The sequence below is a fragment of the Centroberyx gerrardi genome, chromosome 18 (assembly GCF_048128805.1).
Source record: "Centroberyx gerrardi isolate f3 chromosome 18, fCenGer3.hap1.cur.20231027, whole genome shotgun sequence".
NCBI lineage: Eukaryota > Metazoa > Chordata > Actinopteri > Beryciformes > Berycidae > Centroberyx > Centroberyx gerrardi.
Window position 1 is genome coordinate 12841941 of NC_136014.1, and position 15194 is coordinate 12857134.

General features: G+C 42.3%; 1 protein-coding gene across 1 annotated transcript; it reads left to right on the forward strand.

The window, feature by feature from the left end:
* Positions 1–2676: 2676 nt before the first annotated feature.
* LOC139925173 (jun dimerization protein 2-like) lies at positions 2677–14825 on the forward strand. The gene is made up of 5 exons (XM_071916430.2): positions 2677–2817; positions 3865–3917; positions 12182–12399; positions 13435–13539; positions 13906–14825. The coding sequence occupies exons 3-5, from the start codon at positions 12205–12207 to the stop codon at positions 14095–14097; spliced, it is 492 nt and encodes a 163-aa protein (XP_071772531.1). The 5' UTR covers positions 2677–2817; positions 3865–3917; positions 12182–12204; the 3' UTR covers positions 14098–14825.
* Positions 14826–15194: the final 369 nt, after the last annotated feature.

A 15194-nucleotide genomic window follows, 5' to 3' on the forward strand; every position in this document is an offset into this window, starting at 1 on the left:
GCATATTTGGACTGCATACCCAGACTGGTATATTTTCACTACGGTGTCATTATCAAGGCTTATTGTTCTTGGCAGGGGCAGTTCCCCCGTTGAAAGTCGAAAGTGCCAACTGGGCCGGGCCCATGTGTGTCCATGTACTGAGTGATATCTCTGGCTGCCGTCCTCAGCAGGCACAGAGGGGGGTGGGGGTGGGGGGGGATTTAGTTAAAAGTCTCTGCCTGGAAAGAGAGGGAGAGGCTTTGTCTTGTCTCCAGTGCGGATGCTCCAGACCCTTTTTTGTGAAACGTGTCTGTGTGTTGGTTCAGTTCTGCTTTTTAACCCCATGGTCCTCAAAAAGTGCCTCCCCCCAAAAAACTTGTCATCTATGTTAAGAGAGACTGTGACGCATAGAAACCCCCCCCCCCCACCACCACCACCACCACCCCCATCCTCTCAGATGCTAGACATAAATCACAGCCGAACCAAATTAGAATCTAAAAAAGGAACAGAGTAAAGGGGGTATTTTGGTGAGACTCTGATAGCTCAGCTGCTTGTTCCAGGTGGAACAGTTGAGATGGCATCGTGTAAAACTCTTGCTTTGACTAACAGTCTCAGTCCTGGCAGAAAAACCCTAAAAACCAACTCAAATATATATTTTAAAAAAAGGACATGAGAATGTATTGTTTTTGCTCAAGGTGCGTCACCAGTTGTTTCATATGATCTCAGGTGCTTTATTTCATTCAAAAGGAGGATGATACCCAAAAAGTGAGACATTCTTTGGATACCATGCTTCTGTGACTCATTTATTATTATCATGTTGTTATTTTTAAATTAATTTACTGTTAGTGGTGGTAATATTTTGCTACTGTTTGTATCATTACCAGAAAATCAAGGAAGATCAAAGATCAAAAAACAACAGCATGTTAATTCCCCAAAAACATCTATAGCAGCATCCTGGCATGAGATGATTTTGGTCCTTTCAGATGATGAACTTGTTGCTCTTAATACTAAGATGCTTTGAAAAGACATTTTCAATAGTAGAAGTCCTGTGGGATCATGTAGTTACAGCTGATCACACTAGAGGGAAGCAGCAGGAGGACCAGTGACAGGAGATTTTTTTCTGGAACTTTCTGGAACCTCCAAGGCACTGCCAGATGTACTCACATATGATATTGTGCATGTATGTTTTAGCAGTTATGCTTTTCTCATAAAATGATTTTTATTATGAATCAAATAACAACATAAATAAAGGAGAGATCAAAGAAAGTAAAATGGGATCTCACTGCAGCCGAAGCTATGTGAACACTGCAAGATTTATTGAATCATTTAGGCATCAAATGTCCTGTCCCGGCTGAAATTCTAATATTTTAGTTTCGCTGAGAATCTGTCTGAGAAAAACGATGATGGGTTTCCCTCTCAGTCTTATAAATCTTAGTGTTATAGCTGCATTGGGGATAAATCTGCACAAAAGCCTGAAGGTACTGGACCATGGGCAACTTTGAGGACCAGAATTTCTTCCAGTTAGAGGATGGAAAAGAGCGTGAAGTAAATACACTGAAAAACTACTGTTGATCATAATTGTTGCCAATATAGAATTTTCACTGCCACAAAACTCTGCCTATGCATTTTGGCCTTAACGGTAAGAATAACAAAAGCAACAACCAACAAGTAAGAAGGTAGAAACTGACTTCATAGGTGGTGAAGCCTCCTCTTCTTATGTCAGTGAAAAATTAAGGATTTGAAAGCATCTGTTATATGAACATTTATATCCTAAATGACTCATTTGTAAGAGAAAGTACCATAACCAGTTGAAAAGTTAGTTGCTGTTCTCCTACAATTGAGGGTGTTGATTTGATATGAGAGAGGAACTATCTCCAAACATTAGACTGCTGACAAATCATTTGCAAGGAAGTACCTTAGTCAAATGGATATTTTTTTTTATTTGGGGGGGTGACAGTTTTATAAGTGTGTAAAATTTCCCTTAAATGTAATCAAGCACTAAGCTACTCTGTTACTCTTTCTTTAATAAGCACACATTCTCTGATTTGAGTAGAATTGAACAGAAAAAGCAGAACTTTGAGTAAAACATTAGAGTCCTCTCTCTCTGCCTCTGAGACTCTGACTGTTATCTGACTGATTTGCCTCAGCAGGAACAGAGGCAACAAATAAGAGCAGGTGCTGCTTGGTGAAATGATTTAGTCTGGATGGAGCTTCCTCCACTCTATATTTAATGCCTCCAAATATACTGAATTGCTCACATGGACATGCCTGGAGGTTATCATCAGATCTACCTGAATTATCTGTCCAGGCTTGGCTTTGGCCATTTTAACAATTAATTATATAATTATAGCTGTAGTTTTGTTGATATGAAGTTGGAACCATTTTCTATTGAGCTCATAATGAAGCATTTTAGAATTTGCAAGGGCCACATAAAAACTACTTTCTCACCCTCATTTACTGTCAAACAATAAAGCACTTGCAATATGTGTTTATAGCCATAACTTTATTTATTGACTTGTTTATGGTACAAGGCGCGTGCATTTGCCAGGCTCTCCTCTACGGCTGAAACTTTCCTCTCCTCTGTATATGTTTTTTCGGTTGCTAGGGGTGGAGCAAACAAACCTCTCGTTTTTTTTTGTTTTTTTTTTCAGTCAGCCCTCCTCTTACATTATTTTCATCCATGCTTACGTCTGGGACGGCAGTTCCGCATTCCTGCGCCCTCCCAGACATGATCAGTACTTAAACGGGCTGATGCAACGACTTTTAGTCCCCAAACCTACATCCGATTCATAACTCCCGCACCCTCCCATATTACTGCGGATTTTGGACGCATAACAGGTAAGTCTGCCTACACCGTCTTCTTCTTCTTCTCTCTCAGGTTGTGTGATAGTAAATCGCGGCACATGCAGGGTTTATATATCTGCATTTTTAAAAAACTTTTTTCCCCCCTCACGTTGGCTTTGGAGGTTTAATAACCTGAATTGTATCTGTAATAGGCTCGTTATTGAGCGCTATTCGTGGCAGCCAGTATCCAAGTATGTGAATGGCCTTTCATGATAATTATTATAAAAATAGTCTGCGGGTTTAATACTTTTAAAGTCTTCCGCGTAATTGTAGCGTGGACTTCAATTTGTTGCTGCCACAACTGTTACATTGTTGTTACAACTGTTGCAGCAACGGTTAGCTTAACGGCTCGTTATTTACAGACTCGGTTAGCTACAACACACACACACACACACACACACACACACACACACACACACACACACACACACACCAGGTTTAAATCGTGTTATAGGCTGAAGACATTTTTTCTTCCCGGGATTTTTCGCTTCAATGTTGCAAAACACGTGAAGTGTCAATTACTTGAATAGAGAGTTATGTAACGCCATTCACGCAACATTGTGGGTTTTCCACCAAATTAGCTGGCGAGTCTACACGCTAGTCTAGTCAGCCGAGACACACGGGTTCACGGTGTGGGTGGAGTGGTACAGCGTGTTTTTATTTTTAAATAGAGAAACATAATAAAAATCAATTATACGGTATTGTTATAAAGTCACATGTCCCTTGGCTAGTCTACAGTGCTGTAGCAGAGGATAGAAAGGAAACCATAGTGAACTATAATTTACCAAACTATTATAGTAGTTTATTCTCTACTGCAGTTGATAAACCCCTCCGTGAAATTCAACAGATTGCATGCCTTAACTTTGTGCCTTGAAAACTTTATGAACAGGCTACAAAGAGAACAACACTTGCAAATGATAAATGTGAGGGGCTTCCCTGTGGATATAGATTGAACCCAACAACAAAAAACAGTAACAACAACAACAACAACAACAACAATAATAATAATACTAATAATGAACTCTTAATGCTTTCCTATAGCGTCCAAACACAACTGCATCATTGATAGAAGAGGACTGCCAACTTTTCTCTGAGTAAGTATCCTGCATCTCAAAACTGTTAAAGCTTTAAAATGATGAGACACTTTGTGTTGATCAGCTCCTGCTGCACTGAAAACACCTTAACTTTGCATCGCTAGTTCACCTTAAAACATAAGTGATATAAATGAACTTGAAGTGTATTTGGCACCTGTGAATACAGCCTAGAGTTGTGCTTAGATTGGCTCATATTTATATATATATTTTCTGTTGGCCAAGCAAAGTTTACACACTCAGCATGTTTATCTGTATATTCACAGCAACGGATAAGGAAACTGTGTTTGTGTGTGTGCAGGTCACACACGTGCAGGTCACACACGTGCACTTGCATGATAACCAGACTCTAATATTACTCTTCTTCAAGATCGATCACTACAGCAATGCTTTGTCTTCTTCACCCAGCACTGAGTAAATATCATGTTATGTGTACATGAAGGTCTACAGAAAGATTTACACTTCCTGTAACAGTAACTCTATCTAGGCCAGAGGTAGCTTTAGTTATCTGCCCTCTGTGGCCCAAAGGCCATAGGCCAATCATGGAATGGGAAACATGATGTGGGTAGAGGTGGGATGTGTGTGTGTGTGTGTGTGTGTGTGTGTGTGTGTGTGTGTGTGTGTTTGCTTACTTACGAGTGCACAAGTCCAAAGCCTTCCTATATAGTGACTGCATGCTTTCCGGCCGGTGCGGTGATTGCGTGTACAAGTACATGCCATGCAGTGCAGACATATCTGTGTGTGTTTTTTTTGTATGTGCGCCTGTGTCTCTTTGTCTGTGTTTACGTACGTGTTTGTGTGTGTCTAAGTGAACGAGCGTGTGTTGCAGAGGGTTTAAATGCCCCAGCGCCTGCCCGGGCACATCCGTAGGATGGTTTCCGCATAAATGGAACGCTGCAGTGGATTAATGGGGAAGGGCTGGCAAGCCGACAGGCAGCGCGGGGCCGACAGGGCTGAGAGGCTGGACGTGGGCGCACTGGGTTTATTTTAAGTAGAAATGCCTTCCAGTGCCTCTCTGGAGAGCTGGAATTGCCAAGCTGCACCCTAGCACACTGAATAGACAGTAGACGCATTGCAGGCGAACTAGCCAACCACGCAACAGCTAGCTCAATGATACTAATACTAATGCTGGAGGAGCAACTACTCAGTGCTGTGGGTATCACATTGTTATTTCAAAGTCCCCATAAGCCTATCCACATGGCATGTAAAAACATTGTATCAAGGCAGTCTAGATGTACGTTGTGGAAGTAAACACCCAGAAGTCCAAGGGTGTAGCTGAGAGAAGAGGCATTTTGTAGGGCCAGTGTTGGAAAAACATGTTTTTGAAATTTGAAAGGGCACAGAAAAAGGTTCTTTTTAAAGGCCTTGAAATAGTTATGACTTCCAGGTTTCCTCAATTCCTTTGTTGTATGAACATTTTGGAAGTGAAACCAATTTGCTGTCCCTGCACAAAGAACACCGTTTCGTTGCATAATGTCAGCCTATAGTTTGACCTCTAGCTTGCAAACACTTTCCTCTTTGAGAACAACAAAGGGATTGAAGTTACAGTACAGTCAGTTTGTTTAATCAGAATAAACGTCTGTCTGACATGGGACATGAGGAAATATCAGAGGACAAAGTATGAAACATCATTGAAGTGACAACCACATGTTACATAATAATGCTGATTGCTTCAACAGATGGCATTAAATCTAATTTTCTGGACTTGGTTGGCCAATAAGTTAATGTCAAGGATTGCACAAACTTTGCCAGGGTTTTGTCATGGACTTGAACTCCATACATTTGAAATGCCTTTTGTCTGCATATCATATTTTGATTCATTTAATCCATGGCTGAGCCTAGCCAAATCTGTGTCATGCAGAGTCTAATCCTGACTTACAACCTGGAGAAAAGTAGTAACGGTATAATATCTCAACCTGGACCACCCAGCTGAAGAATATAGATGTCTGACTGTTTGGATGGCATGAAGCAGGCCAAGCAGGAAGCCAGCCAGTGATCACATAATAGTGTTTGAATGTAGGTAACCACAATCCTCGTACTTTGTGCTTATCTGCAGGTGCTTTGTGTTTGGATTTGACTGAAAAATGTACTGATTTGTTTTTAGGAAAAAAGTCAACAGTGTATGCAATAGTTAAACTTCCTGCAACCTTGAGTAATCTCATTGTGGACAAAAGATAATCTAGCCAGCCACTGTACTGTAGCTGCTGCTGCTGGGGCATCAGAGCCATAACTGTGAAGGTAAATGAAGCTTGCTAATTACAGCTGCAGCTGGGGGCCCCATCATCGTTGACAGTATTGTAAGGTTAAATGCTCATAATTGCATTGAATGGTGTCAGGAGTGTTTAGTCATCATCACAAGCATAATTTTGACCGGTTCCTTCTCTCTCTGGCGGTGCTAACTTTGGGCGCACGCGTCCAAGAGCTGCTGAGCCCATGAGAAGGTTCGAAAGAGAAATGAAAGCTGCGAAAGAGATCCTGTTTTCTGTTGTGATAATCACACCCACACCCACGCACACAACCTTGAGTTTAATGACCAGAGATGACCGTAGCATGATCAGAACAGTGTCTCTCCTCCTGCCTGCGTCTCGTCTTGTCGCTCCAATGAAAATATAAGGAGGGGTCGGAGGAATGTTGATACTGTATAGTTGGACTGTCCTGTCCTCGTGAAAAACGGTGCCAAATTCCCTGGTTTCTCCAGAGGATTGCGAAAGGCTGTAACTCAACACACAGCCTGACTGAGTACAGACGGTAATGATGATCGCCGAGGCCTTGGCCAGGCATTGAGAGAGCGTGCCTTGGCCCCGGCCTCGCTCTCATTGTTCATTTCCAGCGCTCTCGTAGAGATAGGGGGCCGTCGAAGTTGTTCGCGAGTCACGGAGAGTTTTGCAAGATGCGGGTGTGTGGGCCGAGCAATGCCTCGGTCCAAAATGGGAGTCAATAAAGTACGCTGACAAAGCGTGGTCAAAGAGCATTCTGGAGAGTGTGCCTGCTTCTTTCCCTGTTGCACCATGACTCTGATGTTTGAGCTTAAGCCGTCTGGAAGCACAAAGATTTAGCTTTACCCAGAGCAAAGCTAAGTTAGCCATCGGTTTTAGCTAGTTAGAGTGCTGCCAGCAAACACTCCTGCTGACTCGTGCTTTTAGACACCAAAAGCAGTGTGGTGGCAGAGGTTAGCCCAGGGGTTTTAACTGTGAATGCTTTGCTCACCATTTTGTGCTGCCACTGTTTCTTTAGACGGCTCCTTTGGAAAAGCTACACGCAAGGTAATGATTGGCCTTTGCAAAGCCTCGGTTACTCTCTTCTCCCTCTCTTTCTCTCTCTCTCTGTTAACACACACATACCCAGACACACACTCATACACACATACACACACACATGCACCCTCTCTATAGGGGACGAGGATAATAGGGCCTCCAGTCGTGCTGCTGGCTATCGGTAAGGGGCTGAATTCCACAGCGCTGCTAATTGCTCTCAGGAATGGCTCAGGAAATGGACACATTTGGTTGAGCTGAAGACAGATAGAGTATGTGAGTGAAGAAACTCAGGGATTGTAAATATATATATAGGACACACTGCCTGCACACTCACTTATATGGCCCCTCACACACACACCCACACACACACCTATGCACATGCACATACACTTTGACACTCGCACACACACTCTTTTCACGCACACCTCCACCTAGCCGTGGCTCGCATGCAGTTGGATTGGTCTTGGGCCGCTGCCAGAGCCCGCTTTGAGTGCAGTTCTATATTTCATAACTAATACATGACATTTCCGCTCCCCACCCTTGGTGCGCTTGGCTTCAGCTCCTCTCCTCTCAGCAGCCCTGAGCAGCAGCAGTGCCCACACCGCTGCTAGGCTGTGTAGGTGTCTTTGTTTGAGGGCAGAGTGGGCCTAAGCCGTGGCACTGGCTTTTCTGCTTGACTGCAAAAACACAGTAACGGCGTTGCATCATCAAACGCTGACCACTAATCCTGGGCAGCAGGCTGCCGGTGACAAAAAAAGAGAAAAATACCCCTCTTTTGAAAAGTGTAAAATCTCTTTGACTCATGCTTTTGGGTATAATTATCGCAGTCCAGCAAATGCATGAGCTAAGTTTCCCTGTGTTGCACAGATGAGACTTATTTAGGGTTTCATGTTTTGACTGCATGTTGTTGAGGCTTGAAGCGATGTTGGTTTTGCAAGGGGGATTTTTAAATACTTTTGTGGCAGGTTGAAAGAGGCTGAACAGACTAAACACAAAACAAACTTTCTACTTGACTTAAAAGTGGAGTTGAACTCAAAAGCCAGCCATGTCAAGAGTCAATCTTGTGCTTTAGTTTACAACAGTATTATAAGTTGTCTGGAATGGTGTGTGATCTACTTTTATGTGTCATAATTGAAAGGAATCTTATATACTTTGTTCCATCTGTACTTTGCAACCCTCTGGCAAATCTATCTCTTTTCTGTGGATTTTTAATTTGTGTGATCTCATTTCATGCAGATAAATACTAGACAACAGGTTTGTGTGTGTATGTACTGTATATATATGTGTGTGCGTGTGTGTGTGTGTGTGTATGGGGTGGGAGATGGGGGGCTTCGGTGGCAGCATTGGTGGCCTCAGATGAGCTAGCATGTTTGAACAAGCCATACTCAAGAATGGGGGCTTTCCTTGCAATGTGTCTGACTGAAAACATAAAGTATACAGTAGGCTGCATTATAATGTTCTGTGCATGAGCCAGTTGAATAGACATGAAATAAGGTTAGTCACTAACTGACTTATTTTGTTAGTGTCAGTTTCCATTGAAAAATCATGTTTGTCTAAGACAGAGCCTAATCCATGTCTGTAAACCGGTCCTGAGTGTCTGGCCAACTTAGGATATTGGACTCCATTTTGGCTCTGAAAGCGATTTGCTCAGTCATTCCTAATGGGTGCTTTAGTTCCTGTGGCTGTTCTTTTGGCTCAGGGGCGAAGTTGGATTCCATCTTTTGAATTCCAGCGCAGTTATTGGTCAGCAATGAGCAATGCGAGAAAAAAAACACGGCATGCTCTTGAATCCCATGTCAGCATCTTTAACTGTTCATGTTTGCCTGATTTCTGGATGGACAGAGTAGAATCTACAGACACTTGAAAGTAGACGTAGGACTTGAAACTTGCACTACAACTACAAGTTCAGTCTACTTTCTCTTCTGTAGGGACTGTGGTTATTCAAAGCATTTTGATGGTTGTGAAATATAGATCAGTTGCTTACACCATCATTACCGGCTCTCGGTTTGAGTACAGTAATCGATGTTACAGTACAGATTTCAGTGTGTTGTAAACTTACTGAGTTCATGTCTCTAACAAAAGACTTGATGGTGGATGTGGCCCAGAATGTCTGAGCCCTAATGAACAGCGACGGTTCAATAGCGGCAGTCCAACAGTTCATACCGCTGTCTGGCTATTTTTATAATCTCTTTCTCTCCCGCTCACCCCCTGTATTAGCGAGCATATGGTTTGCCTTGTTCTTCGACAGTCTCTCTGTAGAATGAGCAGACCTTGGCACCTTCCAATGCCTAGACCTCTGCTGGGAGTTGAGAGAGAGGGAATTTTGTCTGAGACAGATTTTTACCAGGGCTGTCTTGTTCTTTTCCTCTCCAGAAAAAACAACAGGCTGCTGCCAAGTGCAGTGTAAATGGGAGTATACATACAGTTGGAGAGGGAGAAGGAGAGAGAGAGAGAGAGAGAGAGAGAGAGAGAGAGAGAAAGAAGAGTGAGGAATTAAATAGTAAAATGCCTCATTGCAGACTGGCTCCACACACCAACTTCTCCTTGGGGCCAATAAATCATGCAGGCTGAAGGTGGTAGATGACAGGTCAAGAGAAGTCTGGAGATGAACTGAAAGGTCTTTGACCATAGATGTATAATCATATCTTCAATCTAGATGTACTGTAACACATTAGAACAAAGATATTAAGTACTTAATGTTGGATGGTTAGCATCTCCAAACTGTTGATAGATGCTTACATAATTGCCCAATTAACAAAAATTGCAAGGTCAACTGATTCTGGGTGTATTTCTGCCTCAAACTTGATTTGTTTTACTATTTTTCACCATCAACTTTTCTCTAATGACTGTTGAACATTGTAACTCCAATGAGTTATAATGTAGATGATATAACAGAAATAATTAATTATGTGACAGATATCTCCGCACCATTACAACTCGAAAGTGATCACTTCCCAGTAAAATAGAGCTGATTCGGTCTCACCATGCTCGACAGTAAACTCCAGTCCAACTACAAAAACACTTTGAGACCAGCCCATAGCAGGGTGGAGTACATTAGAATAGAGTTACATAACCCTGCTTTTTTCATTACCTCCTCTATGGCTTTTGTAATAGAGCAAGTCTTTCAGCAGTGAAAAAAAAAAATTTGCCAAGAAAGAAAAACTTGGTCTTACAATACAGTCAGCCTGTCAGCGAGTCACCCACCAGCAAAGTCAGCTGTCTCGCACCAGCTCACAATAGATGTCTTTGTTGGGCCCATATGAGAGGGGCTTTGTACAGTTTGTGCCCAACCTGTAGAGGTTGAGCGCTGAATACTCAGGAGGCAAATGTGACTTAAGCTTTTAATGTGGCAGACGTGTTGATATCATCAGACGTTTTTAAACTCTGTCCTGATGGCTCTAGGTATGGCCGGTAATCCTAGCTGACATTTTATCCGTGTGCCAAAATGACTATTGTTTAATTGTATCAGTCATGCTAGGGTCTCACCAAAAACAAGTTGGATCCAGTGAGCCTGTTGCTTTTCTCCCATTTCATCAGCAGAAACCTGTGAGATGGCAGCTGAACATTTTGCCTCTAATACCTATCTTTTAGCCATTTTACATATTTGATCTGCCATATTTGATCTGGATATTACTTCATGTATCTTAAGTGTTTATTTTCCTAAATAACAAACACTATATGGTAAGGGAGAAACGATTTGTAGTCTGACTTCTGAAATCCAGTGGTCTCGCTCTGCCTCTCCACTGAGATTGCAGGGATGGGCAGGGTAGAGTCGGCTCATGTTGCACTGTTCCCATCTGTAACATTTGTTTTTTATTTGGCCATCAGAAGTTTTCCAAGTCTTGGTCTTACAGTAATTAGAGAGACGTCTTAATTCTCCAGCCACTTCCTCTAGGCCTGCACAAGCTCTCCTTTTTCTCCTTTCTCTCCTTCATTCCTCCCTGATTACATTAAAAAGTACTGTGGTCAAACCCTCTAAACTGCCCAAAATTGTTGAAAGAGGGTGGCGGTGGAATGCATGAGTGTTATCCACTCTGTTTCAACATGAATGCTTTTGATGTCCTTTAAACTCTCTTCACAAAAAAGTAAATGAATATTCAAGCTGAATTCATTCAGTAAATTACGAGAAGCTTGTTAACATAAGAGGTGAGCCTCAGTTTACGTGATCTTATTAAGAAATGGGTTTCATAGCTTCCCTTTTCATGTCAAGCTACAGCAATGAGTGTGACTGTGGACAGTGTGATGTTTGTTTCTTTATCTGTTGCTGACTGAGAAGATAACACAGCTGTCAAAGCTGTCAAAGTTTGAACGTAGTCTTGGATATTACAACTAGCAGTTAGTAAAGTATTGGATGATATGGGCAACAGGCAGTAAATCAGTCTTATTGTGGATTTACGGCCATTAGGCATTTACTGTAAGATCACACAGAAGCTACTCTGTGCACACAGGATACTGTCACATTACTACAGTGTGACAGTGGATGAACGGTGTAGCTTTACGGCTTGCACTATGACCGTGATTAGTCACAGAACGGATGAAAGAAAAATGAATCTATTTATACAACACGATACCATAGAAAATGCTGCTCTCTTTCAGGCCAGCACAGTGCATACACATGCAAATGCAAGCCTACATGCCGTAGCATTTGCAGTATATATACATATACATAACGCTGATTGCAAATATTGTGGATATCAAAAGTCTACAGACGCTTTCAAGTTTTCTCGTTTTTACGCAACCGAGGTGTTTTAGTGCTTTAGGCCTTTTGTTTGTACCTTGATTTTGCTGTTAACGATATCTGAATGAAAATGAAAAACAGCTGATTTAATGGGCTTTTATTTCAGCCTGCAAGGCAATAAAAACTTAAAAGGGTGTGTAGACTTTTGTATCCACTTACTGAAAAAGTTGCATAGTACTTTCATTGTCAGTGAGTTCTTTTTAATCTTGACTCTCTCCTCCCAACCCATTCCTTCTCTTCCTCCCTCTCCCTCTCTCCTCCCTCCCTCCCCACAGCGGCGGTGGCGGCCGGGTCGGACATGATGCCGGGACAGATACCTGACCCCTCGCTGGCGGCGGGCTCCCTGCCCAGCCTGGGCCCGCTGGCGGGCATCTCGGCCACCACGCTCACCGATCAGCTCAAGCTGGCTGACTTCCGCCAGCTGGGCGCCATGCTCTCCCCGCTGCACTTCCTGGGGAGGCTGGGGAAGAGGCCGCTGGCCATCAAGACAGAGGTGAGAGAGGAGAAAAGAGGAAGGAGTGCAGAGCTAGACTAGGGAGTGCAGTTGTTGTAACCTACATCATGTACATGTACATGTACATCTAGTCGGAGGGGAGAAAGGAGAAGGAGGGAGAAGTCAAAGATTCAGTTCAGGAGGTTTTGAATTCCCCTCTTAAGACATAAAAGTTTTTTTTTAATCATTTTTGCTTCTTAGAAAATGTCATCAGTCTCCTGGTAGCATCTGTCTGTCAGTGGGGAATCACACTATTTGTCTCAACATCACATGCAATTCCATTTACTTCCATGAGCTTAAGTGATGGAAAGAATAAGAAACAGAGCTATTTGAAACGAATGAAATGATTTCATACCTTATTGCCAGTTTCTCAGAAACAAACACCAGTATAAAAACATTTTGAATGTCCTGAGAGGAGGTTGGATCAGTCATCAGTAGCATAAACTTTAGAGGCTTCTTCTGAACATTTTCCTTCAAGTGGAAGATAAATGGAACTGATCTGGAAAGTAAAATGTTGTTGTGGATGCACCGCTCAGAGTGGCTCACTTAGCTTGTTATTTTAGGGTTAGTAAGTTAGTAAGTTTACAAAGTAAAACTATTTAGCATAATCTATTTAAATAAATTACATATATATTTGGGCATGTGTTTAGTTGTCATGGTACAAGTCCTGGGCTTCAGGTTTAAATTTTGCCCCCTCTAGTGCTCGATACAAGAATTACTTTAGAGGTTACACAACATGAATTCCCACAGTAGTTGTCTTCACACAGTCTTTGCTTCATGATGATCACTACCACTGGTTTCAGGCTGATCTAATAATAATTGAGATATTTGAGATAATTATTTGATTTCTTTTTGAAACAAAATATAAACCTGTAATATCTGCTGTTCTAAGATCCCTACAGTAAATAGTATTGTATCTATCAGAACATCTTCTAGATATAAAGATAGATTATCTGTTACTGGTTGTTCATGCTGTATGTTATCCTCCATAAGCCTCATTGTCTCCAGGCAGCTAATCATATGCTCTCTTTGCAGATGGATGAGGATGAGGAAAGGAGGAAAAGAAGAAGAGAGAAAAACAAAGTGGCAGCAGCGCGATGCCGAAACAAAAAGAAGGAAAGGACCGACTTCCTTCAAAGGGTGAGTTCACAAGGCGGCACAAGATACTGATGTGAAGGAGCAGAGCAGCCTGAGTCCTTATAAGCCTCAATATTTCCCTTGGTCGAGTGGGGACTCCCCTTGGCTGACTTTTCCATTCCTACTTTTAGTCAATAGAGTAGTTTAAGTTCAAGCTACGGAAGAAAAGATTGTGTTTTTTAGACGATCCAGATGAATCCCTCACCATTTTCTCCACTAATTAAATTTGTTTAACATAAGCAAACTTTGTCTTTTTCGCTAACCTCCTTTTTCTGCTACTTTTCCCCCCTCTTTCAGTTGACGTTTGTTTCTTATCTTCGGAGTTAACAGACTTCTAATTAAACAAATCAATTTGACGTCTCTGTCCAGGAATCGGAGCGTCTGGAGATGGTGAACTCGGAGCTGAAGGCCCAGATCGAGGAGCTGCGCCTCGAGAGGCAGCAGCTCATGGTCATGCTCAATCTGCACCGGCCCACCTGCATCGTGCGGACGGACAGCGTCAAAACGCCTGAGAGCGAGGCCAACCCCCTGCTGGAGCAGCTGGCCGCCGACGCCAAGTGAAACCAGGAATGTAGAATCTCTGGAACCCAAACTAGCACCGCCGTGGCAGCCATTTTTTTTAAGAAAAAACACGTAACTGGCAATACATTTCTAAGTAAGCACTTGAGCTCCGAGCTGGAGACTTTCGGAGACTCTGCCCAAAGACCCGGGGTTGTAGGGCTTCCTCAGTATTGCCACATGAGCTGGCTCTGTCCATTGGAAGACTGGAACAAAATCCGGTTTCATCTCTGCATTAAGTGTTGTTGTTGACACCCGCTGTGCCTCGTTGTTACTTCAACCATCTCTACATAAAGGGACCGATGGAAAAGTAGTGTACGACTGGAAACAACACTGAGGAAACACACTAATATCAATATGGTGCTCTGTTACAAAAAGCCCTGAGTAGGTTTGTGTGGCATTGTTTTGATGTAGAGGCCCACAAAGGCTTAGTGTTCTGCAGTTTTCCTTTGTATGCTAGCTGAAATATACAGGTGTAGTGTTTTTAGGATTCGATACTCGATACATGTACACCAGATGGAATAGAGTTTTTGTTTTTATAACGTTGATTTTTATACCCTGCCTTGACGATGGCAGTTACCGGTTGATCCGATCTGTGGTGACGCTGGCGTCATGAAAAGCACATATACACAAAATGTTTACACTCTTGTTTTTTTGCCTTGTTGTATGTCCATTATTGTACTTGTTTTATACTGCTTTATATACATAAACCTATATGAAATGCTTGTTAATCACTTGATGTGATTTGTTTTAACTTCTCGATCTTTCCAGTCTTTCTATGTCATCAATATTGCGCTGTCAAACAGCTGTGAAAATAAGCAGAAATCTTATCAGCTGAGCAGTATTTCAGTGTCTGTTTTGGACCTGTACCTACTATGTATGACTTTGTTACTCTGAATAGATTAAATTCTATTTTCTAACTACAGAAAATAGCATTTCTTTTTTCTGCATCATGTAATTTGCAAGGCTAGTCAAGGTGTTGGAGAAGGAACAACAGTTGGAGCCTCACTTTCACTTCACTCAAGTATCGCTGATGGAGATAATAAGATGGAAGAGAGCGGTATAGAGTCGGTGAGAGGAGAGGAGATTCTGGTGGGATT